The 27,185-nt window shown below is 38.4% G+C and overlaps 1 protein-coding gene across 2 annotated transcripts; it reads right to left on the reverse strand.

The window, feature by feature from the left end:
- Positions 1–982: 982 nt before the first annotated feature.
- On the reverse strand, positions 983–20,657 carry LOC108048485 (transmembrane protein fend). 2 transcript variants are annotated; one of them, XM_017129212.2, is made up of 4 exons: positions 19,960–20,657; positions 7,384–7,431; positions 6,302–6,544; positions 983–5,857 (listed from the first exon to the last, which is right to left on the reverse strand). In XM_017129212.2, the coding sequence occupies exons 1-4, from the start codon at positions 19,966–19,968 to the stop codon at positions 5,447–5,449; spliced, it is 711 nt and encodes a 236-aa protein (XP_016984701.1). In that variant the 5' UTR covers positions 19,969–20,657; the 3' UTR covers positions 983–5,446. The 2 variants fall into 2 exon arrangements, with proteins under 2 accessions (XP_016984701.1, XP_016984700.1); XM_017129211.2 differs by lacking the exon at positions 19,960–20,657 and adding an exon at positions 14,011–15,048.
- Between the last annotated feature and the right edge of the window lie 6,528 nt (positions 20,658–27,185).

Consider the following 27,185-nt stretch of genomic DNA (forward strand, 5'->3'; position numbering starts at 1 on the left):
ACAATTGCGGCCAAAGGGTGGTGAATCTGATGCCAATTAAGAAAAAGGTAAATTACCAGCGGAAGGCAAAGTTTTAAATGTCCCTTTATGACAAGTTATGCTGATAATATAATGAGGACATTTCGCGCGCACTTAAATTCACTGTCAAAGTTTGTTTGCCACTTAAAACAGGCAAAACTGAAATTTTAATGGTTGAAATATTTGTAATTAATTCTTGTATTCTTTTTTTATACATTTAATGTTTACATTGTCCTATTGTACGAAACCTTATTGTAAACTATGGTATGATACCACTCCACAGTTTGTATATAACTAATTTAACGATGGTGAACTAAGTGATGTCTGGTATAAATAAATACTTTTTATTATTCCAATTATTATGATTTGAAATATCATAGCCTGCTTTTAGGCACTTAAAGGATATCATATCCTTAATATGTATTAATATGGATTACGTTCAAAATAATTTATCCGAAAATAAAAGAAGAATTGGAAATATAATAGGGGAATGTTCAGTGAAATATAATATTGTGTTCAGATCGTTAAATATTTTAAAAGTGTTGGCTACTTTTAAACATTTGTTAAAGTCGCTGGGACATTACTGAACATCAGTTGTAGAAGATGGGGTGTTTTTTAGATTATAAGATAAGATGCCACTTTTCTTCGCAGTGTTCTTTAGCTCGCTGCTGCTGTATTAGTTGTTTTATTCCCTTGGCCAATCTCCTCGCCCCCCAAAACATCCCGCTCCCTGCCCCCTTACCCGCTGGCACTTTTGGGAGGAAAGGAAAAAAGTAATTTTGTGCAACGATGCGACGACCCTTGGCCAAAAAAAGAAAAAAAAATGACACAAAACAGAAGAACAACAGCGGGAACAACAACAAAATTGTAATGAGAAACCTTTTATGGCTCAAACACATGCTCGCTTTTCCACTCACCCCGCCCACTTCTCACCCCCCAACCACCCAAAAAGCCAAGATATCTCTTCTGTTCTCTTCTCGTTTGCCTTTTAGTCGTAGTCTAATTTTATTTGGTTTGCTTTGCGCTTCATCTGCTTCTCCATCTCCTTCATCTTCGTCCACTTCTTTCTTTTGTCTACTTAGAATTAATAATTTTTGTTGTTTTTACTTCCTTTTTTTCATTTCCATCGTGTTGTAATACAATATGTTTGTAGGTACTCTATATATGTACAGCTGTTGTCAAAATAGTAGTGGTTACCAGTGTTAACTTAGTTAAATTAAGATTTTAAAAATGCTTTTTCCATTTTTTTGTTAGTAAATACTCATCAATCTTTAAAAATCTAACTTTGATTTAATTTTGTTTATTTTATAAATGACAAGAAAAAACCGGAAAACGGTTCTTAAATTGTTTGAAGTTTACTTTGAGCTTTGCCCTGATTAAAAATCAACCGCCTTTGGTTATTTGTTTAATTTTTCAAGAGCCTACTGCTATTATTTTGACAACAACTGTAGTTGCTTTTGTTTTCTTAGCGTTTTTGGGTTTTTTTTTTGCTTGTTTGGTAATTTATATTACAAAATAAAAATCAAAAAGCTAAACGGGGTGGGACCGGGTTAGGGGTTAGGGTTGGGAGTGGAAATTGGAGTGGGAGTGAAGCTTAGGGGCACGGCTAAGGGTTAAGTGGGAGGAGAGGTGGAATTTGGCAAATGATTTGGATTTGGCAGGTGGGCCCTCTCTTTTTTCCATCTCTCTCCCGCTCTCCCGCCGAATTTCTTTTGTGTCTGTTTGTTTGGGTGTGTGTCTTTTGGGGCGTGGGCGTGACTGTGGGCGTGTCCATGGGGAGCATTGGAGCATCTTTATCGAAATAACATTGTAATTGCTTTTTGATAAATGAAGCACGCGCTGCACAACTGACAGCCGAACAACAAAAGCAACGAGAGGCAACAACTAAAACAAACATAGAGCGGGAATGCAAGATATAGATACCGCACCAGAATTACCCTCTCTTTTTTTCCGCTAAAATCAAAAGCAATTGGAAATCCAACTTCTGGTTAAAAACAAGTGGTTTCCAATTTGAGATTGCATTTCACTTGAATTGAATTTCAATTATTACAAAAGAACAAAGGATTTGGAATTAAAAATATTTTATATGAAGTACCTTAGTAACTATTTGTTAACATTTGAAATTTTTTTTTTTCTTAGCTGAAAACAATATTCAACATTATTTGAATTGGCAAATTTTTATTTTAAATATTTTTTATAAAAAGTTTCAAAATAAAATCAAAATAAAGCTTAAAATTAGTCAATTAATCGCAAACTTGAGAAACGTTTTATTGTAATGTTTTTTTTGGAAGTCTATGTTTTCCTTTCCTTTATTTCAAATCATTTTATCAGGAAAAGGAAAAAATAACTAAATATGTTATATTAATCCGTATATCCGATATTTTTATAATTATGCTTAGCTTATCAGGAAGAAGTTTATTTGGTTAAGTATTCTTTGTTTTTTTATAAGTTCAAAATGTTCTTTATCATTTAACATTTGTATTGGATATAAATACATACACCTAGTTTGATATTTTTTTTACATTTATTTGAAAACATTCAGAAATAAGTGATATAAAAAATAGGAAAAGATTAAAATGTACCTTTAAAGGAATCAAAGTTTAACACGTTTTTCAGTCCACACTTAGTTGTATTCTTTATTTTTTTATTTTAAGAATATTCTATATTTATATGTATTTATTTGGAAGATTTTAGTTGAGTAGTTATTTATGAAGGAATGGAATTTGAAGTGCAGTAAATCCTAAACAACCATACAAATAGTTATCAAAAAAGAATGAAGAAATGATGACCGCTACGTGTGTGTAGAGTGATGAAGACCTAATGGAGTAATCACACTAGTAAAGGGTATTTAGTGGACATGCCCTTTTCCATAATGGGTATTGGGGTTATAAAAGCAAAATCGCTTGGACGTCTCACTCAAGTGTCGCCCGGACCTAATACCGCTCCCCTCCTTCCCCCTTTTAACCCACTAAAGCCCCTTGGAAAGGGGACTGCACCACGCACTCTGCGAAGACAATTTAAAATGTTGAAAAATGCTCAGCTAATTGGCAGTTGACAGCGTCGAGAGCCTGGGATTGGCTTGGCCCACAAAAAAACAACACAGACATCGGCGAGCAGGGGTTAAGATGCGGGGGGAGGGGCCCGGGAGCTGTAGGGGCATATAAATTTAATTTGGTTTATAAAAAGTGCTTGAGAATGTAGAGTGGGGGGAAAGCTGAAGTGGCCGAGCGAACAACAGCTGAACAAAAAGGGGGATGATGGGGCAGCAGAGGGTTAAGGGGATCGGATCTAATGGCAGCCAAGTGGCCACCAAAGCCAACCCCCTTTGCTAATCCAAAAAAAGAATAAGAAAACAAAAAAAATTAAATTAAAAAACGGCAAGAAATTAAAAATAAAAAAAAAAACAACGAGAGACGGTCGAACGAAAAAGTTTGAAAGCCAAAAAGAGAGTTTTTTGCCAAAGAGATGAAGAAAGGAAAAGTTTAATCGGAAATTCTTTAGAGAATACTTTTCCGGCTGCGGCAAAGGAATTTTTCCATTTCATCTAGCCAAAGAAGTTTCTCATAATCGACACGACCCCTTACACAATCAACCCCCCGTCTTCTTGAATGCATTTGCATATCCCAACTCTAATTTATATGATAAGTGGGAGGACGACAGGGAGAAACTCGGGGAAAACAGAGAAGACAGGAACGGGGGGCACAAAAATCGATGCCTTAGTTTTTTGATTATATGGAGGGGGGTATGTGTATATGTATTCCCATGCCAACCCGTAACAAATAAAAGTAGCCAAAAATGAGCTGCAATAACAAATCAAATTATATTTACATAATAAACGAATAAAGGATAAATGTTGAAAGGGTACCGCACTTCCGCTTCCATCCTTCTCATCCGAATTTATTCATACACAGCATATATCTAAAATGTGATTGGCATATTTCGTATTTAGTCTTAACGAGTCTCTGCCACAAAAAAAAGAGGTAACACAATTGGATCACTAAACTAAAATTAAACTAGGACTGTATTATATGGCAATGAGTTTAGACTCCAAAAAGTTCTCACTCCAGAGGTTCCATTGAGGGAAGATTGGTTTTATTAAATTGGATAGGAAGTTCTTTTAACTTGATATATTTCACTGAAATTTACTAATTTATTACTACAACCATCGGAGCCGATATTAAAAACATACATACTTTTTTCCCTTTAAGAAAAATCAAAAACACGAACACTCCATTAATCATATTAAGTTGTTCTTTCTTTTGTATAGTAAAAACTCCTTTTACATTCCTGTAAATTTCAAAACCATCTTCCCCCTGGAAAACCTTCTATTTTTTGGGGTCTCCTTAAAATCATAGGTTAACAAAACAATGGATTAAATTTAAATAAATTAGGGCTATAATATTTACAGGCATTTTGCGTAGCGAAGTTTTCTCAGCTTAGATTTTTAATTAACCGTATTAACCATAGTTTAGTTCAGTTAGTTACTTTGTTACTTTGTTTTTTACATGCTCAAGTACAGTAAGTCATTTATAATAGTTTACTTTGATGTTAATTCAATTGAGTTTGTCTAGGTATAAACATTTAAAAATTTTGAAAAATATTTACTTTTGATTTAAGTTGTATTTCTTGTTAAGTTGTTATTTCATTTATTTTTGTTTTGTTTTCCTTTTTATGTACTATGTTTCATTTAAGTTTAAAGACGACGAAAAATGGAAAAGAGATGCATGATATTTTGTATTTGTATTAATTTGTTTTTATTTGTTTTTAACCTGAGATAAAAACAAATGTTTTTTTTTTGTTTGTATGTTTGCAAGCGAGCGACGACGATTGACAAAAAATTTGTAGCAATTTGTTGCATTTAGTTTGGTGTATGTAGTTGGTTGGCCGCTGGCCCCTAGTCTATAATATAATTTAATATAATATATAATATAATAATATAATATATATTTATATCCGTAACCGTAAACGTATCTGTATCTGTATCTTTATCTTGATCTGCACTTGTATCTTTAGTTGCGTCTGCTTGTATAACTATGATATATATATAGTAAATGCGTTAAGTGTATAATATAGTTGGTATATGTATATAGAGCTATGTATGTATGTTAATCATGCGTGTATATATGACTGCGCTGGTTTGGCATTGGGATCTACGAATGGCAGAGGATAAAACTTAAACTTAGTTGAGCGAAAGTTGCTTGACTTTTAGATCCGATCCGTTCCGATTCCAATTGATCTGATCTATCTTATCGAACCGCTAGATAGGGTATTCTTTTTTTTTCTGGGGGAGGGGGGAGGAAGGGGCTAACTAACGCGGTGAGGGGTATGTACACAGTTGTCTTCGCTTCCTTTTGCTTTTTGGGGTGCAGAATATCACATAGTCAGACATCTATATATATACGACTACAAGTTCTCCGGGTACGCCGCCTTAGACATGCAGGGTGGAGGCGTCCAGTGAGTTCCTGGAGCACGAGTTCCGACCTATCAACGTGGCCGTGTCCGCACTGTCCGCATCCAGAGGGAATCGCTTGCGCTGCGGACGCAGGAAGAGGAACATGACCAGCAGGGCCAGGAAGAAGGCCAGGGCCCCGAAGGCCGGATAAACAACTCCGCCCAGTTTGCTGGGCGTGGGCAGTGCACTAGTTATATACACCCGATCCGTAGGTCGGACGTGAATACGCTGCGAGTGCTCCAAGAGATCTGTGTGGTCCACGGACTGCGATGATTGCCCCTGGGTCCTTGTAGTGCTTGGAGTGGTCGTGGTCGTGGTCGTTGTCGTGCCCACCAACCGACTAGTGTTTACATTGAGTTTGATCGAACGCCGCACCAGACCCGTGAGCTATCAGATAAAAAAGGATGAAGAATAAAAGGTGAGAATAGGTTAGAGGTTACATTCTTTCCCCACAATACATAAGTTATAAATACTAGTGACTATATATTGAAGCATCTCATAATCTTTACCCCAATTTCATAGATCTCTTATCTCTTACTCAGCAGCAAGAAGTTCGTTAACGTTTTTTCCACATTATTTGTGGTTGCCTTAAAAATCTCTAGATATTATCTCTAGATAACAACAAAAGGTTTATTAGATACGTAGACACCTTGTGCTCATTATTATCATTGGTTTATACCCCCTTTAAAGTAATACTCCTAATTCTTAATTGCCGAGGGGTGCTGTTTTTTGAGTAATATACCCCAAGATATCCTTTTTTGACAGTACAATGTTTAATCCCTTGGCTATTTTCCCTAGTGCTTCTTATATTTATATTTAGTTTGGACTCACCTTGTGCTTGCACTTGACCTGGATGTTGTAGACGGTGTCTGGCCACAAGGAGAGTTCCGCCCGGGCGGTGTCCGTGACCAGATTGCCGATGAGGCCGCCGCCGGACACTTCCCAGGTGATCAGGCACTGGCGCGAGGCGTTCGCAATCATCTCATCCCAGCCGATGTCCGTGAGGACGAGCGACTCCTGGCGCTGGGCCTTCAGGATCCTCAGCTCGAACGGGGCCACCAGCTTTTCGCAGCACTGTGGGGGAGGGCGGGGGTGTATCCAGGAGCGAAGGATGCGAAGGAGCAGCAAGGACAACGCCCGAGGCAGGGCACGAAGCGTGGGGGAAAGGGAGAAACAAGGGAAAGGAAAGTTAGCTATTTGTCAATTATTTCTTGTAATTATGTGGCGCGCCCGCAGGTAGGCAATGAAATTTGTTCATCCTTCGGTCGCCACTTTTCGCCCCAAGCGACAGCGTTTAACCCATTAAGGCCTGGCTGTTTCATTTGGAATAATTCATGTCCTTGCCGTGTAAGTGCCTAAAAATGTTTACGGTTGGCAATGTGGTGCGACGGAATGGAAACCCTTTTTCAGCCGGCTTGGTATAATAAATGTAGATTTAATTTCAAGCATTTAAAAGGATACTCCTCTGGAGGAATTTGAAATTGTTAAATTTATAATAAAATTTACGCCGGAATGGCAAATAAAGTCGTGTTTCCCAAATAAAATTATTTTAATTTAAAGATAGCAACATTTTTGTAGAAAGCCAGTGTAGAATGCATACTCATTTACAGGCAAAATTCTTTAATTAAAAAGTACTATCTTGAACTAATATATTTTTAATCAAACAAATTGATGTATAGTGTTTTCTTGAAGACGTAGCTTTCAGAATTTGTTCTTAAAATTTTGAAACTCATCAAATACCCAATCTATTTAGCTTGAGTTTACTATGCATATTGATGAAGATCACATATATATATATATATATGGCCAAACACTCGAGAATCTATACTTTTCGAGCAGTTTTAAGCCAGCATTAATGGGTTAATGACATCGTTAGGCTGTCACACAAAGACAAACATGGATGAGATACTTACGTTTGTGCAATCAACGGAATCCTTACAATAATGCCAGTCCTTGGAAAGCTGCAAAGAGAGACAGGACAAAGTTAGTTAGTGGGCGTGGCCTAATCGAATTTTAAGTAAGCTAGGAAAAAGTAATCAGGCCCAAGACCCCGGGCTGCCAGGACAAACAACAAGGAGTCATCAGCAGACTCCTTCGCCCCCCCTCCCTCAGTCGGCACCATCCTCCATCTTATGGCCTCAACAATAGACGCAAATTTGTAACTTGTAATAAAAGGCAAAGCAGGCAAAAAGAAAAGTCTATGTAGATGTACAGCAGAGGTCAAAAAGAATATGAGAGTTCGAAGTATGATGAAAAACTATATAAAGAAAACCTCTAAGTGACTACACTATATATGTTCTCATAAATATACTTTAATTTTAAATCACTAAAAATGCCGTATTTGTATTTACATTCACAGCTTACACAATACAAATAATGTAGTTTATTAGGAAGTGACAATTAAAATATTATTAACCCCGAGTTTCCATAAAACTCTTGAACTAAAGAAATATTACAGTAAGCCTCGTCTCTGTTAGATATTTTTAAATCCTCATTTCCGGAATATTAAAATAGGAATATACATCGTAATACCAATATGAAAACCAATTGACCATTGAATAAAGCAGGGCATGCTTTGGTAAATGGCTTGTTGTTTTCAGTAATTTAAGTAATCCCTCTGCTATTTTTCCGACCGTTTCTGTATACACGTAAATGACCACAAACGTTTGTGTTCGTCTATGGCGAATTGAAAATTTCACGCTCCTGGCAATGAGGATAATGAGGAGGATTGCCGTGACAGGACGAGGATGAGGACGAGGACGAGGAGAAGGACGATGGCGACAGGAAGGGGCCAGAGGATCGGGATCAAACCGGACTGCCTGCTTAGCCTTTGTCAACTGTCGCCTTAGTCTCAAAGCAGCTGAGCTGAGCTGAACGGAACAAAATAGAACAGCGGGCAGTACGTAGTACCAGGACCAGTAACCCCCCCGCCCATCACTTTCGGTCCCTGTCCGCAGTCCTTTTATGAATGAGCTGGCAGGCAAAACGGACAGAAACAGATAGACAGACAGACAGACAGACACACAGATGAATGGGCGAATGAGTCGACAGCGATTAGCGATGGGTGCGTGACAAATTGTTATGACTCGGAATTTACAATATTAAAAAAATCAAACGAGGCGGGCCAACCAGATCTCAATTCTTTGGGCATTCGTTTTCAGTTTCTCGATTTCAGGGGAGGGTTAAGTAACCCTAATGTTGGTGCAAGCCAGATTTATGGTTATTGCATTTGCCGGCATCACATTTATGAAATCTTTATCTACAGTCTCACTCGATTGGTCATACTAGTTTATTTCGGATTGTAATTGAAATGTATACTCGATTTTTTATAATTATGATTATGTAGAATTTCATAAAAACCACGGTGTTTTTGTTGCTTTAAATTAGTGATTATTTAGGCATCCTAATTCTATATAAATAATTTTGGAAGTGACTTATTGTTAGCATTTTTAGCAAGCATATGTGGTTTCAACTTGAATTAAAATCAATAATAATAATAACACTCACATTCTAATGTTTGTTTAACATGAACCTGTGTACAAAGCATCAAACCTCTTCGTAATAATCAGCCTTCCGTTTCGAATTATAATCGTTTGGCTATTCGCCGAAAACTTAGTGAGTTTTTTCAACCTTAAATTACTTTAATGTTGCTATACTTAATACTTAATGGAAAAATCTATATAAGTGTCGGTTTGAGTTGAAAATCAAAATTAAATCTAAGCTATTTAAGACTGGAATCCGTTTTACTATCTGTGTACAACGATCTTAATCCCGTGAAGCTAAATCGCTTTTTTCTAAAACTTAAACTATTCCGATGTTATCTCCTTGCTCAATCGTTCCTTGGCAACCTTAAGCCACTCCGATGCTATCCAGCTCTCTAAGCCCTTAAATGCATCCATACTTTCTGCAAATGTAGCAGCTACTTGCATCTGGATCGATCATCCATCACGCTGGCAAAGGAAAAACCCGCTGGACAATGGCTGCCATCACCTTTTGGGCCAACTTTGACGGCGGCACTTTGTCATCATTACACAATAAGGCAGGAAAATCAGGGAAACGCAAACGGAAAGGGAAAAGGAGCAGAAGTAGGAGGAGGAGGAGCAGGACCAAACCGAGCAGTTGTGGCAGATAAAAACGACGAATGCCAAAAGGAAAATCGCAAAGACAACATATTTTCCGCTCAATTGAATTTTTGGCCTCTGAAGATGTAGACGATGTAGTTGATGAGGGGAGGATTGCGATTGGGACAGGGTCTGGAAATGAGTACGAGGATGTGGACGAGGCCTGAACCTGAAACAACTTGGGCGATAAGTAACAACAATAAGGCGTTCAGAATGAATGAATAAACGAATGAATGACCGAATGACTGAATGAAAACGCTGAACTGGCAAATCTTTTCCCCGTCGGCTTGCCCTTTCCACGATTTTCTTCGCTTTCCCTCGCTTTCCACAGTCTCGAGGAGACTACCTGGCCCAAAATGTGTCTGGGCTATATAAATTAAACGCAGGCAGGGACAACTTTTACATGCAATTGCCCTGGTATTTCACACCCCGGTTTCTGCACTTGAAGAAAAGTGTCAAAACTCCCACCTAAAATGGGAAAATCACATTTGATGTTCGTACATGGGTGAAAACATTTTCTCAAATAACATTGCCTGCACAGCACACAAGGCAGGTAAATATAGAAAATTCAGTAAATCCCTGCAATTTAGACTGTTTGTTTCTATTGTAGACTTTTTTTTCTTTGTTTCCCGAAATTAAAATTATTTCTGTAATATTTTTGAAACAATGCAATATGTTAATACAATGTAATGGGTTTTACATATATAATATTAGTTCCAGCAAAGTATGTTTACCTTATAAAAATTTAAAGATATATATAATTAGGAGACATAAAGTTTTTTTTAAAGATTGTAGTCCCCGATGTCTTTGTAGAGTTGTTTAACTATTTCTTTTTCGCAAGTGTGCAGACCGGGCACATGGCTCCGTAGGCCACATAAATTACCAAAGTTGGGTCAGTCAGTCAGTCAGTTTTTTGAGCGGCTTTTATGAGACACGTACGCATACGTAGATATATTCGATGATTCCACCACCAGCAGCGGCCAAACTACGTGCCTCGCATATACATCAAGATCGAATCTTCCGGCCGTCGAACCACCCAACAAAATCCGCCCAAACATTTGGGTGCAGGGGCATCCAAACCTAACCAAACCAAACCACTGGAGCACCCATCGAACCATCCACCCACGGAGATGGAGGAAAAGTCTTTCATGGTGTTAATTTGGCGCTGATTGAGCAACGCATTCGCATTCGCATTCCCCGTTCTCGGGTCTCATTTCTCAGTTTTTGGGGGTTGTACGAAAGGATGGATGGATGGGTGGATTAGTTCCAGTTAGTCCTGCGAGCCGAGCATGAAATTAGCCCTGCCTGCGACCCCTAAGAACTTTTGACTTTCGACAAGGCATCCTGCACCACTGCCACTGCCACCGCCACCACTTTACCTCCATCCATCCAAAACTCTTGAGCGGACTTCAAAGGGCATATCCGATGGAGATGATGACGGTGATCAGGAATGCAGACAGCACACAAGCGAAAGCTTAAGTATTTCGTGCCTAAAATCTGCAATTTCGGACTAAATAATCAACAAAGATTGGCATAACTAATGCCGAAAAGCCTTAGCCCATTTAAAGGCACATTTCATTGGAAGAAATTTATAGGAAACATCTGCCATTTCAATCCGAATAATCGAATTAACATTAATAAATATTTAATAAGCTCATAAATCTAGCAACTTCTAGATGTTGCGCATATTTAAATATTTAAGAAATATCTGAATGAGTTATTTTACAATCTATGTCTGACCATCGAGATTAACCCTAGCCAAAGGTTCCTTTAGTAAACTTTAAATAGTTTTGCAAGGCTTCTTTTTTTTTGGATTAACACAATCTTTAGAAATCGCATAGATTTTATTCCACCTTTTACAACTAACTATTTACGAGGCATGATGAGTAATTGTACAATCTTATATCAAAGTGCTATTAAACTATATTTGGACAAATTGCTGCTTTTTTCTCGAGTTAAATCAATAAACTTTTGGTCTATATTTGGAAGTAACTTAGCGTTCCGTTTCCCTAGAACGATTTCGAGTGTCGTAGACAGTCCGAGTGTCTTGGCCTCTCGAGTTTCATCCCATGTTTCTTTGTAAGTGTCGCCACAGCACTCATGAGCACTCCTCGAGTCAATTGGGTTGAATGCGCTGTTCCTCCGTTCCCCACTCGAACCAAAAACCAAAAACCCAAGCCCATCCGTACACCTCGTCGCCACAGAGAGTTCGGCTTACTTGGAAATCGGAGATGATATTTATACTCTCGTGTTTTTCCCACTTGATTTATGTGTACTTGGGCTGGGGAGTTGGTCGGTTCGGTCCGGTCGGATCGAATTGATATGAAAATTTGATTTGATTTCATTTGATTGAAATTTATTAACAATCCATAGTTGTCAACCTCCCCCTATGTTTCCGATATCGCTGACAGATCAGCGCGGTTCCAGGAAGTCACGCATTAAAAAATCAACTGTGGAAATCTTTGAGAAACTTTTCCGTCTTGATTTCAATCCATCGGGGACATATTTAAAATTATTTCGGTGGGGATCGGTTACACGAAATGGAGGGGAAACTGAAAACCGAATCCCTGGGGTTTCAAAGTTTGTTTAGGGGCAAACACAAGAAAGTGTCAACTCAGCGTTTTCGGGGGTGCGTTCGATTGTAGTGGCATTTTCAACTTGGATTTGTTGCTTGCAGAACTTTGTTATTCATATTGATTAGTTGGGTATTAGTTATGTACATTTAAATGCTGTTTTTTTTAATGAAGTATTAACTTTGAATTTACATTGTTAATTTGTATTTGCCTTAAGGTTTGTTGCAAATGTTGATTTAAGGTATTTTGGTCTATATTAAATCTAAGGATTCGTTTGATTTCTGTTAGACATTTTAAACCAACCAAGGTATGTAAGACACCTTAAAATTATATTATTTCTAAAACACCTTTATGTTGAACTGAAACCCCTTTTTATTCTTTTACCATTTTTATTCTTCTGTAGCTTGCCTTAGACCCAGCATTTCCAGTTGTCTCCAATTTTTCGCGGTCATTTATCAAAGCTCCTTTTTAGATTTCTTTGGATGCTTCCATTGACCATTGTTCTCCCCACCTGCTCTATTTTTTTAAAAAGCATCTCCTTTTGCTTTGGCATTTCAACTAAAGTTCATGGGCACCGTCGTTTATCCGTATCCATCGGTGACAGCTTTGTACAAATTCGATCCGAGAGCTTTATTCCTGCGTGGCCTGCGTTTTTTTGACCATTGTCTATATTGTCGGCTCAAATTCAATTTCCCGATCTCTATTAGCGACGCTCGACCACCCAGTTGACATCTTTCTAGCGGCCGGCGACTACCTGAGCGGTAAGTAAGGTAACAACCATAATAACCGGCAACAGAAGCAGCGGCGGCAATAGCTCCGATGTCAACCCGTAGATAAAAGATAAAAGACCCAGCGAGCAGGCATAAAAAATGACGTCGCTTTCTGGTTTTCTGGTGCCTTCACGAACCATTGTCATTGTCATCGACGTCTCCTAACCTTGAAGGTCGGTGCCGACCGGGGCACAACTGTCCCTACACGCAGAGAAAAGGGTCGGTCCGGGATCAATTCGGCAAGACCTCAATTAGGGCAATCTTAATCCAGTTAAATAGTACCTGACGGCAGAGCGTTGCTCTCCAAGTGACTCGGAAATATTTATTTTTCCAGTTGATTCAAAGCCTTTAATATTATCTTTTATTAAATTAGCCTTCTACAACTTTGTATTGCATTTATACTATATTGCAACTTTGAAGGACCTTTTTTTTAACCCTAGACTGTCGAATCGACGACAACCATTTTTTAAGCAACGCGGTTTCCAAACTATGAATAAATTAGAGAAGCAAATTATGCAGGACCTTTAAATAACAAAAAAAAAATGCAAATTCACGGTTGTAAACGATCATAAAAACATAAAACTTCATGTTTGCTTGGATAAGTTAACCCGGTTGGGAATCTTTGAATCGACGTAGTAAATTTATTAATGGCTAAAATATATACATAATTTACCAAATACCAGCATGTTAACTGTTCTATGGTTCTTACCTAAAAAAAAGGATTGAGGATTCATTTTAATTTAACCTTGTTATACCCTTTAATATCTATTAAATCTACCGATTTGAATTTGATATCGAGCTGTTTTATTTCTGTGCAGATTTCAATTTAAATCGATCGTTTAGTTTTTGAGTGCAGGAGGTTGTTGTTATTTTTCTCTGTGTACCCACCGCCTACCCTATCAGCTATGTTTTATATATATATTGCCGCTCAACTGGGCATACAACTGTCCATCAAACGACTGGGATCGAAACGGATACGATCCGGGGCCTTATCTCGGGTTCTGAGTTTTGAGTTTTGAGTTCAGAGTCTGGGGTTTCGAGTTGGACTTGAACTCTTATTTTATTCTTGTTCTTACCTGCTGATTGCAACTTTGACGGCATCTGTTCAGCTGTTTACTGGCGAAGGGGGAGGGGGATGTTGGGTCTGCTCCTGGACTCGATACCGATACCGATGCCGAAAGCGATAATGATTTCGATCGAGCTGGCCCCGCCTCCTGGGCGACAGAGAGGGCGGCAAGGGCGCAGGCCATCAAAACAAGTGAGTGGAACATGTTGCCTGGTTCTTCTCCTCCTTTTTCCTCCTTTTTCCTCTTTTCTCCTCCTTTTGCCTCCTTTCTCGTCCTGCCACTCCCACCTTTTTCTCAAATGGGCGTGGGCGTTGACTCGTGTGTGTTGTGTGTGTTTGGGTGTGTTTTGCCGTGTGTGTGTGGGCGTGGAGAGCGGTGTGCTCAGCAGATTGATTAATTGATTGATTTTGTTTGTTTATTTTCGTATCAAGTGTTATTGTTTTTGTTGTTGGGGCTGGCACATAATAATCGCAGCGTCGACTGCATTTAGTGAAGCGTAGCGGTAAATCCTCTCCCTCTCTCTTTTTGCTTCTCCACTGCCTCCTTCTCCTCCTCCTTGGTATCCCCCGTTAACTGTTACAGTTAACTATTACTCCACATGCTGCGCGACAACAACAAAACCTTGCCTCTTTATTTATTTTTGTTTTCTTGTGTGTTCTCTCTTTATAACATGCTTTATTTGTTTGACTTTGTTATTTGAGTAAAAGTACACTGTTAGCAACACACGTTAAAAAAAATAATTGTAACGTTTGTTAAATATACAAAAAGTACCGTACCACCCGAAAATGACAGCACAGCAATAACAAAAACACACACTCGAAAGACGACGAAGAACGCGACGGAAAAAGAGAAATATAATGTATACGAACTGTGTGCGAAATTTGGAAATTTCAAGAGCCGAACAAAACAACCAGCCTTGTCGAGGGTAAATGCTGCTCTGGCGGACACAACGAAAACAGAGAGCAGAAAACTGAAAACCGAAACAGCAACACTAAAACTCAGCCCAGAACTGTCAGGCTGCGAGATAAAAACAACAACAACGAAAGTAGCAACATCAGTGGCAACTACAACAGCAACAACTACTGCAGCACCAGCAAATCCAATAGCTATAGCTGGATTTGGCTAGATAAGTGATGAGCGAGAGTATTCGGGCCACTCTCAATGTCATTAATTAGGAAATGTAACTAAATTGCATTTTTATTTTGTACTTATGATTAGTGAACTAAAACATCTTGAGTTGCTGTAAATTTGTTATCTTATATTAAAAACATTGTCAATTATAAAACAACATTTAAATTTTTTATATAAAAATGATAGTTGATGTTTAAGGACAACTCTAACTTCTAGAGAATTACCAAATTCGGTTTCTCCTAACTATGTTCCATTGTTAAAAAACATTTTTTGTACATTATTATATATTTTTGGCAATTATTGGCTGTTAGCAATTTTTTGTGTCACAAGTCCTGAATCATCTCTGTTAGCATTGCTCTCGAACTCGAGCAGCGATCATGTTGCCATCGAACATGTTGTAAGGCATGAGTTTTCAGTTGGCAGGTTGGTGGCTGGAAGTTGCAAGTGGCGGAGTCTGTGAGTCTGCGATGTGTACTTTTTGTTGTTGTGTGTTGGATGAGTGGTTGAAGGGAGTTTGTTGGGGGCTAAGGTTGCACTGGGTTGCCTTGGGCTTGCCCTCTTGGGTTTGGGATTGGGCTTGGGTTGGGTTTGGTCTGCACGTTGTTAGCTCCCGGGTTAGCTCTTTGATGATTCTGGGGTGGCAAAGCAGAAAGCCAAAACCAAAAGGTTCTCCTCTCTCCCTATATGGCCATCTAACCCCCTTTCCCCCGCCACTGCGGACATGCAGATGAATCAAAGCGGCCGCTGATTATAGCAACAATATGGAAATGCCGCTACCCTTAACCCCCTATTGCCCACCTCGCCCTTATAGGGGCATTGTTTATTTATACCCAGTGTATGTACATATGTACATATCGGGGGCTCGTTTGGTGACGGATTCATTTTTATTTATTCTTTAAAGCACAGCAAGTTCTGCTCGTCTCTATGCCGCAAATCGAACTGACCTCCGAGAACGCAGAGCTCAATTTTATCAATTCCTTCTTTGCTCCTGCCTCTGTTCTCACTCAGTTCGCGACATACGATCAGACCTCACTCAGTAGCAGACACTCAATTTCCGCTACTATGCTTCTTTCCCTTTAACTGCGCATTTACAATCCAAAGTTCCAAAATATGTCCCGCCTATGCGTCGCCTACTTTTAATGACGTTCTAGGAAATGCACTTAAGCGAACACACACTGACCTACAGAGAACATGTACCAGCTCTCCGACACGGCCTTCCTGACAAATCACACGTCCTCGTGTGCTATCATTAAATCACTCCATGTTCACACGTCAGTTGTTATTCATTTTTATTCTTTAAAACATTTCATTAACATTTCTTCAATTAAACATAATCTCATTAATTCATTTAGTTATTCTTTAATAACATTATTCTCTTTTTGTAAAATAAAACATTTGTGCATTTCCTTTGGCACATTTTAACAATTGTGTAATTCCTTTAACACATCTTACTATATAACATTAGTGTAGTTCCTTTAACACTTTTTAACATTTGTGTAGTTCCTTTAACACATTACAATAACATTAGTGTAGTTTCTTGATAACATTCTTTACATTACTTTTATTTCTTAACCATATTTAACAATTCATACTAACTTATGAACTTTATCAACTTGTGCATTTTCATTAACACCAAATTACCGACCCCCGCCATAGCAAGTCCTTCTGCTATGGTGCGGTCACCACTGACCCCCGCCATAACATGTCCATCTGTTATGGTGCGGTCATTAAATCCCCTCTTGGGATTCCAAAGCACCTACAGTGCCATCCATATCTTCATTTCCCACTTGGGAATCAGACTCAGCTCCTTTTGAGTCGTCGAATTCTTCATCAACTTCTTCACTTATTTGTCTATTCGGCAATGCTCTCAAAAATTCATGCGCATACTTATATGTTCTCTTATATGTTCTCTTACTCATCTAGTAACTCAATGATTTCAAACGGACCTTTATGTTTTGGGTCAAGTTTTGTCTGGTGTCGCTCTTCCTTTCTCAACAATACATGGTCTCCAACGTTAAATTTAATTATTTTTGCTTTGTTCTTATCAAATCTACGTTTGTCGTAACGAGCATTAACTTCCATATTCTCCTTAGCTTGTTTTCTTACGGATTCTCTATTAATTAAATTATCCTCTTCTTCACCTATTGGCAATAGGCCGAAAGGTCTAGCTTCCCTACCGATAAGCTTGTCTTATGGGCTGACCTTGGTGACTCGATTAGCTGTGGAATTCATTGCCAACTGTACTTCAGCCAATGCATCTTGCCACGATCTCTGACTTGTTTCGACAGCGGTCAACATACTTTTAAGTGTGCTCATAATACGTTCAACCTGGCCATTTGCCCTACTCGCGCCCGTTGCAATTAAGTGAAGCTCAATTTTTTGGGAAGAACAAAAATCACGAAATCCTGAGCTGGCAAAGTTACGGCCCTGATCCGCTATAATTCGAGTAGGCACACCAAACAAACACACGACGGCTTTAATAGAACTTTCTGTGTCAATATTTAAGATATGATGAAAATAAACAAATTTTGTGAACGCATCCACCAAAACAATTACATACTCCTTTAGGTCGTTCCTTCCACTCAACTTTCCAGTAATATCAATGTGCACTGTGTGCCACGGAATTTCGACCTTGTTAATCGGATGTAATTCCACCTGAATTTTCCCAACCGGTGGCTTGGCTAGTTTACAGGTAATGCAGTTTTCGACAAACCTTCGAACGTACTTCGACATATTTTCAAACCAATAAAACCCATATACCTTATCCAAGATTTTTTCCCAACCTAAATGCATAATAGATTCGTGGACGTGATTAATCACTGCCCATCTAAATGCCCTAGGTATTACAGGTAAACACTTGTTTTTGCCGTTCCTTTGTATTTTTCGATATATAACGCCTTTTCTCAATTCATAAGTTTTATCTAAATTTTCCGGCAGTTCGTTATTTTTAAGCTTAGCTAATAAATCAGCTATTTCAGGGTCCCGTTGTTGCTTAGAAACTATCCAATTGTCAGTTACCTCAGTCAATTCAATTCGCTTTTCAACAATTTTCTCTATGCTTTTGCATTCTTTAATCATCGGATTCCTTGATAAAAAATCTACGTGTGCCATTCTTTCACCTTTCGTGTACTGAATGTCAAAATCAAACGACTGTAGAAAAGCCCACCATCGATGCACCCTTGGTGAAAGGTCCGATTTTGTTCGACTAGCTTTTAGCGAATTGCAATCTGTAAATACAACAAATTTACGCCCCTGTAAATAATGACGAAAATGTTTAATGGCGTTGACGACTGCCAAAGTCTCAAGCTCATATGAGTGGTATTTTGATTCAGCAGGTGACGTGCATTTACTGAAATATTCAACAACATGAGGCTTTTTGTCGATTCTATGAAGCAAAATGGCACCATAGCCAATTGCGCTGGCATCTGTATGAAGTTCAATCGAATGTTGAGGGTCGAATATGGTTAGCACAGGCTCCTGGGTTAAAACGGATATTATTTTCGAGCGAATTCTTTCATGCTCTAACAGCCAAACGAAATCTGAATTTTTCTTTGAAGTGAGCGAATACAGTGTTTTTAAAGTCTCAGAAAATTTTGGCACAAACTGCCGAAAGTAAGATGCTAGCCCTATAAATTGTCTTAATTGCGTAACCGTTTTTGGGGGTGGCAATTCGCTCAGCGCTTGAATTTTGCGTGGATTAGGGCGAATCTGTCCTTTGCTCACTTCAAACCCCAGATATTCTATCCTAGTTTTAAGAAAGGAACACTTAGTTACATTAAATGAAAACCCAGCCTTGCTCAAAGTTTCTAGTACAATCTCCAATCGATCTAAGGCTTCATCCTTAGTTTCGGCCACAATCAAAACATCATCGATGTAAACGATGGCGTAAGTGTAAGCAAGACTTCCCAATGCTGCAATAATAGCGCGCTGAAACACGGACGGAGCGTTTTTTTAAACCAAACGGCATAGTCAAAAATTCATATTGACCCTCGGGGGTGACAAAAGCGGTGCGCTCAATTGAATCTGGATGTACCGGTATTTGGTAGAAGCCGCTGGCCATATCGAGACATGAGAAATAACTTGCCCCACGCAGCCTAGCAATCTGATCAGAAATCAAAGGCAAAGGATACTTGTCTGAGACTGTGTTCTCATTCAAAGCACGGTAATCTACACAAAGACGATCACTGCCATTTTTTTTTTTAACGAGCATCATAGGACTAGCGAATGGTGAACAGCTGGGACGAATAATATTAGATTTAAGGAGCTCATCGATTTTAGAACGTACATGCACTTTCTCATCTTCGCTAAGTCTATATGGCCGGCGCTGCACTGTCTTTTGTAGATCTATTAACCTAATTTCCAAGTGCCCTGTTGTTAACCGAGTCTTTGGTATTCCCTCTATAAACCAATCAGAATAACGTTCCAGAATATTTTTCAAGGCCATCTTATCGGAGTTACTCAAGTCGCCATCGGAATCTACAAGGTTTTTATAATTGGCAAAATTTACGACATTCACTCTTTTAGTTTTGTAAATACTAAATTTTTCAGCGTCTATTGCTACACTAAAGCCCTGGCTTAATATTTCGCGACCAATCAAAACATCGTAATTTAGGTATTTGTCCATTACAACATGCAATAAAGTTTCTACGCAATACTGTTCAATATTTATATTAGAAAGGATTTGCATTGTACTATAGATAGAGTCGTTACAGATGCCATTTAGTTTCACAATATTGTTTAGTCGCTTTCCTTTAAACTTGTCTGCAACGCTTTCCTTTACCAACGAACATTCAGCTCCTGAGTCGAAGCAAAATGGAATTGACTCACCGGATACATTTATTATTCCCTTGGGCGGGGAAACAGTGCAAATGTCCACACGCTTCTCGAAAATCTTCTCATTTCCGCTGGTCCGGATTTTAGGACATGAATTAGCGTAATGCCCCAGTTCGTTGCACTTAAAACATCGTATAATGCGATCCTTTCACTCCAATATGCCTGCTCCCGCACAGTCAGAACGCTTTCGGCAAAGCAACATGTACAGGCTTTGCATCTGCTACCGGCCTTGGATTCTGCATGGATTTGATAATGTCCATTAGACTCCGGTTCTGTGCTTCAAGAGCTGCGAGGATCTGGTTTGAATCTTGAACTCTAGGCTCAGCCGATCCCACTTCTGATATCGGGGGCTCGTTTGGTGACGGATTCATTTTTATTTATTCTTTAAAGCACAGCAAGTTCTGCTCGTCTCTATGCCGCAAATCGAACTGACCTCCGAGAACGCAGAGCTCAATTTTATCAATTCCTTCTTTGCTCCTGCCTCTGTTCTCACTCAGTTCGCGACATACGATCAGACCTCACTCAGTAGCAGACACTCAATTTCCGCTACTATGCTTCTTTCCCTTTAACTGCGCATTTACAATCCAAAGTTCCAAAATATGTCCCGCCTATGCGTCGCCTACTTTTAATGACGTTCTAGGAAATGCACTTAAGCGAACACACACTGACCTACAGAGAACATGTACCAGCTCTCCGACATACATATGTTTGTATGCCCAGTAAATACAAATGCCAATGTGTGTAAGGTTTTTATAACCTCCTTTGCCAAAGTATAGTAAATTTTTTCAAAGCGTGTACTACATTTATTATTTAAGCCACGCTGCCTCCGTCTGTACTCCTCTCCTTTTATCTGCCCCATTGTTTTAGTCTTTTCCTATGTCTGTTTTACCGTATTAGCCGCCCCATGCATAAAGTAAAGCACCCGTTTCCATTTTCCCCCTCTTCACCGCCCCTACTTCAAGTTTATTTGCATATTTTGACTTTTATGCGGCAAAAATATTACAGACTGCGCTGCCAGCAAACAATATCAGTCCCTCTGAAGCCCCATCCCCATCTCCATCCCCACCCAATAGCCCAACAACACCAAAAACGTTAATAAAGCTAGAAAAGAGACCGCTTTCAAAAAAAAATAATTTTAATACAGTCAAACTTCTTTAACTCGAACTTTTAATAGTTTTTCTATTCAGCTATCGCAATGTGAAGGCACATTTAGACAAGATTTAGAAAAAGAGCTAGAACTCTAAATTTTTAGGGATAATATGTATTTCTATAAATTCTAGCAAAATTGGTAGGACACACAAACTTGTTTTTTTGATTCTGAAAATTTGAAGATACATTTTGAGACACATTTTAAATGCGAAAATTGGTTTTAGCACAGTTAAAATACAAAAGTGAATTTAGAAAAACTTTAGTTGCATTCTGAATAACTTTTTTCAAATTAAAAAAATTATCATTTAAAAACTATTTCAATGAAATTTGTTACCAATTTGAGTCATACAAGTTGTGACTGTTTAAACGAAAAAGTAAAGAGGAAGTGGAAGTAGAAGCGAGGCGAATAAACATTTTTTCACCGACTTATTTTTTTGCGGTCCCGGAAAAAGTTTTGGGTTTTGGGGCGATGGGCTCTCCAGCTTATGACTCCATTGCAACATGTTGCATGTTGGAAATTGCCAAAAAACAAAATATGAAAAGAAATGGCTGCAAAGAAAAGAACAAAACAAAAAAATAGACAAGGTGGCTTCGAAATTTATGCGCCCATGGCGAGCCATTTGCAGTGCTCAACTTTTAGGTACAAACTCCCGTTTACTTAACCCTCCGCACCCCACCGTCCAACACCCCACACCACCCGATTCGACTTTCCCACACCCCTTTTCCATTTCATTCCGCCGCTCTTTGAATTTCCATTTTCATTTTGCGGTTTTTGTTGTTGCGTGTGGCGGCTGTCCAATAAATAAAAGGGCCGCAGAGAGAACGCGAAAAAAAAGGTTAGCCTTGTCGCAACATAACGGTGAACTGTCGAAATGATCGTGAGAGAAAGTAAGCCCCTTTGGAGACTCTCTTCCTCAGAGAACGCTTTGAAGAATAAGAACTCAACTTATTCACTACACAGAAAGAAATGCCACTAATTTTAATAATATATATATATCGAAAAAACCAAGATGTATATTTTGTTACTTATTAATTTGATTTTAGAATGTTAAGATGACAAAAAAACTATCTTGTGAAAAAGAATTTGAATGCGGACATTACTTGCCATTAATATCAGTTTATATTATGGGCCAGTTTTTGCGTCCAGTGCTTCCCATTAGGTAAGTTTTTCTCACTCAAACATTTCACAGGAGTTACTGTTTATTAAAGATGTTATTTTAATTACAGCTGCGGTTCAAATAATAGCAGTAGGTCGACAAAAATTAAATGGGCAACGCTATTCCATCCAAGCGGAAAAATGCTTTTACATTTTTACATAAATATTTATCTACCAAGAAGTGATTGCAAAACACAATGCTTTTTAGGATATTTTAAGCATATTTAAGATTCAAATTTCAAATGTTTTTTAAATAAAACAAGAGAGAACCCTATAATCGGGTGCCCCGACTATCAGATACCCGTTACTCAGGTAAAGGGAGTGCGAGGGAGATGGAGATAGAAACTTTGATCACGCATAACTTTTTAACGAATGGTCCGATTTGAAAAAGTTCTTCTACATTTCGATATGTATTGATAAACACAATAAAACTGCATTTTTACTTTTCCGAAATATTTAAATTTTTAAAATCGTATATAAACGATTGTGGGCGTTAAAGGGGGCGTGGCACCTTTTTGAAACAAACTTGCGCTGCGTAGGAACTCCTAGAATCTGCATGCAAAATGCCAATCTTCTAGCTTTTATAGTTTCCGAGATCTCAGCGTTCATACGGACAGACAGACGGACAGACAGACGGACAGACAGACGGACAGACGGACATGGCTATATCGACTCGGCTAGTGACCCTGATCAAGAATATATATACTTTATAGGGTCGGAAACGCTTCCTTCTAGCTGTTACATACTTTTGCACGAATACAATATACCCTTTTACTCTACGAGTAACGGGTATAAAAATGTGTAATTCCAAAACTGTTTTAAAAAAATTGTTATACTCATTTTAAAATCAATGTATTTTTTTGAGTCATGTGAATATTTTCAAGTAACTTTTTCAGTGTAAAAGCAATGTTACAAACATTCCCGCATTGCACTTGCCTTAGTTTTAGTTCCAACTCGAGTTTTGATTTACGCACTGCATAACGCATTTTTGAAATCATGAACGAAGTCTGGGGAATGAAATGGGTAAAACTTTTCCGAAGCATCTTTGACCATTTCCCCATGCCCCGCCGTCCATGGACTCCCCCTTTTCGGCCCGATAAATTCAAAGTCCGGCAGCAGCTGGGCGCTTCCGGCGCAGCATTAATGAGGGGGTGAGGCTGGTAGAAGGGGCTGGGAAAGGGGGAAGCGGGAGACATGTAAGTAGAAATGAAAACGAAGCACAATGAGAACATCCGGCCTTGTTATAGGAGGACGGTGAAGGGGGGAAAATAGCGATAGGGGTAAGCCTGCACTCTGAAAAACAACACAGAAGTCCATCTCCGTTAGTCAAAGACAAAACGGCTTAAATCGTTAAAGAACATTGTCTTAACCCACTGCTAATATTGAGTTCTTTAAATTTGTTCCTAAATACATCAAACATTTTCTCCCAAAAGAGTATAATTTCATATCATTTAAAAAAACATTTGTTTTTGTTGTGTAGATAATGGTTGTTTATAAATTCATATAAATTATTTAAAACCAATTTCAGTACGCGCTTTCCTTTTATATTACATTTTTTTTAGCTTATGTTATGATTCTAAATGATTATAAACTGATATTAAAAATCATTAGTAGCCATTTATCCTGAAATAACTGTACTTTAATAATTTCTAGATTTTGGAAATTATATTGCCTGCAATTCGTTATCCGCAGATGAGGATTTAATAGCAGTGCAGTTAGGGGTTAGGTGAGCCAGACAAACGGGCAGCATTTTGGCCCCCGCCCCAGAAAGCCCCCCATTCTCAGGCCATTAAGAAATTTCAAATTCTTGAAAAATTAGCAGTGCAACAAGAAATGAAGAAACCGAACCGAAACGGAGCGGAGCGAAGAAGAAAGCGAAACCAGGCGAACTCTTCTCGAGAATAATTAATGGAATTTTTGAACTTTTAGTGCAAAATGCCTGGGAGACAACTGCTTGAACAGCATTTTCATTGATGCTCCTGGCTGCATGTGCCACAAATAAATTTGTCGTCGACTCTGGCAGATTGTTGCAACTGCCGCCCCTGGTAGCCCCCCAAAAAATACCAGCCGTTGTGAATGAAAATAGAGCAATTTGCATTATTCGCATTCGAGCAGATTTCGCTTTAATGAATTGCACACAACTTGCCAAGAAATAAAGATGAGCACAAAGTACGGAATGGTAAATGCGATACGTCTGCATCTGTCTGACTTGGCACTTTGTCTACAGGGGCTGGGGTGCATACATAGTAACCCCGTAGCTCACCATAGAGATACACGAGTATCACCTCCCCCTGGAGATCCCAAATGCAGTCCCAGTCTGATATTGGGATTGGGGTGTCTGTGTCGCCACAATCGGAATTCGCTCATCTCCATCAAAGTTAATGTGAAATATCATTTGCATTCGGTCCGTGCAGATCGCCAACTGAAAAACCCATCAACAGCTGTGTGTCTGATTCGCAATATTTCGTTGTCAAAAAGAACAAGGGAAAAATAAAGCGTGAGAGGACGAATTTTGGAATGCCCTTGCAAACTGTCAATTATATCCTTAAAAATCATAGAATCTACTATTCGAAATAAAGTACTTCTAAAAGTATGTTTTTAATATTAGCATTTTTTGAGTTGTGCAAAAAAATGTCTAAAGGATTATGAAACATCCAAGAAGGATGTTGGTCACATAACATAGTTTATTCAAATTACAAGTATTTTAAAAAACCCTCGAGTCATTGCAGTTCTTTTTGAATGGATTAGCGTTCTTGGTGGTTAGGATTTTAATAAATTAAGGTACCCAGAAGTACCTTCCGTAATTCATATGATTCTCTCAAAATTCTTTAACTGATTCAGAATGTATATCCTTTTACAGAACCCCAAAGCTCAAACACAATATTTTGAGCAGGTTTGCGCTAGAGATTTCAGTGACACCCCCTGTATATCTCGTAATTCGATCTGGTGAATAAAATCAAAATCACTTCCCTGGTTGTCTGAATTATAATGCCCACTTCAAGGGTAACTGAATAACTGAAAAAGCAAAAGCGAACAAACGGGCCATAACTCATGTCGGCATGTTCATTAAATGTGCTACGTTTGTCCAGCAACTGGCAGTGCCTACTGCCACATCTACATCCACTTCCACTGTAACTGCCACTGTGGAATGGGCCTCTGCGCCCACTGTCAAATGCACCGGCCTTCAAAAGGGGGTGGTGGCGTATTTTATTGTCTATGTGCGCATATGGTCAGCTCATTGTGCAGTCAGTTGTATTGCCATTATCATCTGCGACAGCCATCGTGCTCATCGTGCGGCGATTAATGCGCCCTTCATCCAGTCGCAGATACGTGTTACATCTATCACATATCACGTACAGACGAACCTCCATAACATAAGTCACCATCTGCTAGAAAAAAATTCGAGTTGTGAAGACTTCGGGTTAGGAAAAGATTTTCTATATTTTTTTAAATATATTTTTAGGCGACCAGTTGTTTTTATATTGTAAAGATTTCGTAAAGATATATATAAAACAAAAAAAAATAAAATTGTTTTTTATTTTTTTGAAACATTTTTGGAACGTTTCTTATTATTGTAGTTTTTTGACTTATAAAAAATAGTGTACAAAAATTAATGTTGTTCGAATTATAGAAGGGAAGTTCGAGTTAGTCAAGTTCAACTGTATAGCGAGGGGTGGGTGGATATGGGCTCGGTTCGTGGAAATCGCTGAAAATGTGTAAAACCGCGTCCCGTTTGCTGACATTTGTCCTCGGCGGCTGGCGAACTGCACATGTGGCAGTCCCCTTGGGGCCCAATGATATTAATGCTGGTGCTGGAAAGTACGTACAGCGAATAAAAAATAATGAAAACGAGCTGGGATTGATTTAAGCCAGCTAAAGAGACTGCATCAAAAACACATTCAACACTCAACATCCAATCCATTCCGCAGCATTATTGTGCAGAGGCGAGAACACTTCGCACTCGGTTGGATTATGTTTCGGGTGAAAGATAATGACTCCAAATATGTAAATATTAAAGGGCCCACTCGGAGAAACAGAAGCAAACATACATTAACTGATGTTTGCACAAGTATTAATGTCATATCATTTTTACAGTTTTTACACTTACCATCTTTTCTAATAATTTTTAGCTAAAACAAGTTTTTAAAGTAACAGATAAAAGATTGTAAGAAATTCTTTTAAAAATGTATGTAATTACAATATTATTTTTATTTTATTTCAGATTGTGAGAATTTTCAATCGAACGATTTTAAAAATTATTTAGCTAGTTAATTTTTGCCTAAAATCTTTAATAACAGAAGCATTTTTAGTTATTGATTTATAAAAACGACCTGAGAAAAGTTCTTAATCATTCTTCCTATTAGCCAATGAATATTGACATTAAGCCTGACCCAATTTTAAATATGTTTAAATAAATATTTAAATTTTAGTGTTACCAATGTTTCCAATTAATATGAAAGTGGCATTTGCTCTGCGGTCACACTTAATTGGCAATTGGAAAACAATACATTCGTATTGCACATTGTCGCGGGTTTTTGTTAAGAAAAATAATCACAAGCCTCTTTTAAAAACTTTTTATTGTCATATTATTCTCATTTTTTGGTAAAAATTTACTTTTACATATGCAATGTTACTTAAAATTTGTAATACGCATAATTTTTTACGACTTTCGTGAGTGATTTTCAAATGGCTTTGTGGCACCCTCTTAAAAATTAGTTTTGGTACACTGCTTTAGATCCATGTATGGCGGCAAAAACTTATAAATATAATAAAATGTTGCTTGGCGTTGGAATGAGATTAAAAAAAATATCTGATTGGAATATTATTCCAATGTTTAAAGTAATTATGATAGCAAACAAATCGTCGATATATCGAAATTATCGTAAGTGGTTTTATTGCCTTACCAGCGCACGGT

This window comes from Drosophila rhopaloa, unplaced genomic scaffold, assembly GCF_018152115.1.
Source record: "Drosophila rhopaloa isolate 14029-0021.01 unplaced genomic scaffold, ASM1815211v1 contig_3, whole genome shotgun sequence".
NCBI classification, from domain to species: Eukaryota; Metazoa; Arthropoda; class Insecta; order Diptera; family Drosophilidae; genus Drosophila; species Drosophila rhopaloa.

Excerpts from the sequence above, each read along its gene's own strand:
- LOC108048485 (XM_017129211.2), bottom strand. The coding sequence starts at position 14,205 with ATGTTCCACTCACTTGTTTTGATGGCCTGCGCCCTTGCCGCCCTCTCT. Across the intron at positions 6,545-7,383 it reads ATTCCGTTGATTGCACAAAC|TGCTGCGAAAAGCTGGTGGC; the intron begins GTAAGTATCTCA and ends CCTCCCCCACAG. Across the intron at positions 5,858-6,301 it reads AGGTCAAGTGCAAGCACAAG|CTCACGGGTCTGGTGCGGCG; the intron begins GTGAGTCCAAAC and ends TTTATCTGATAG.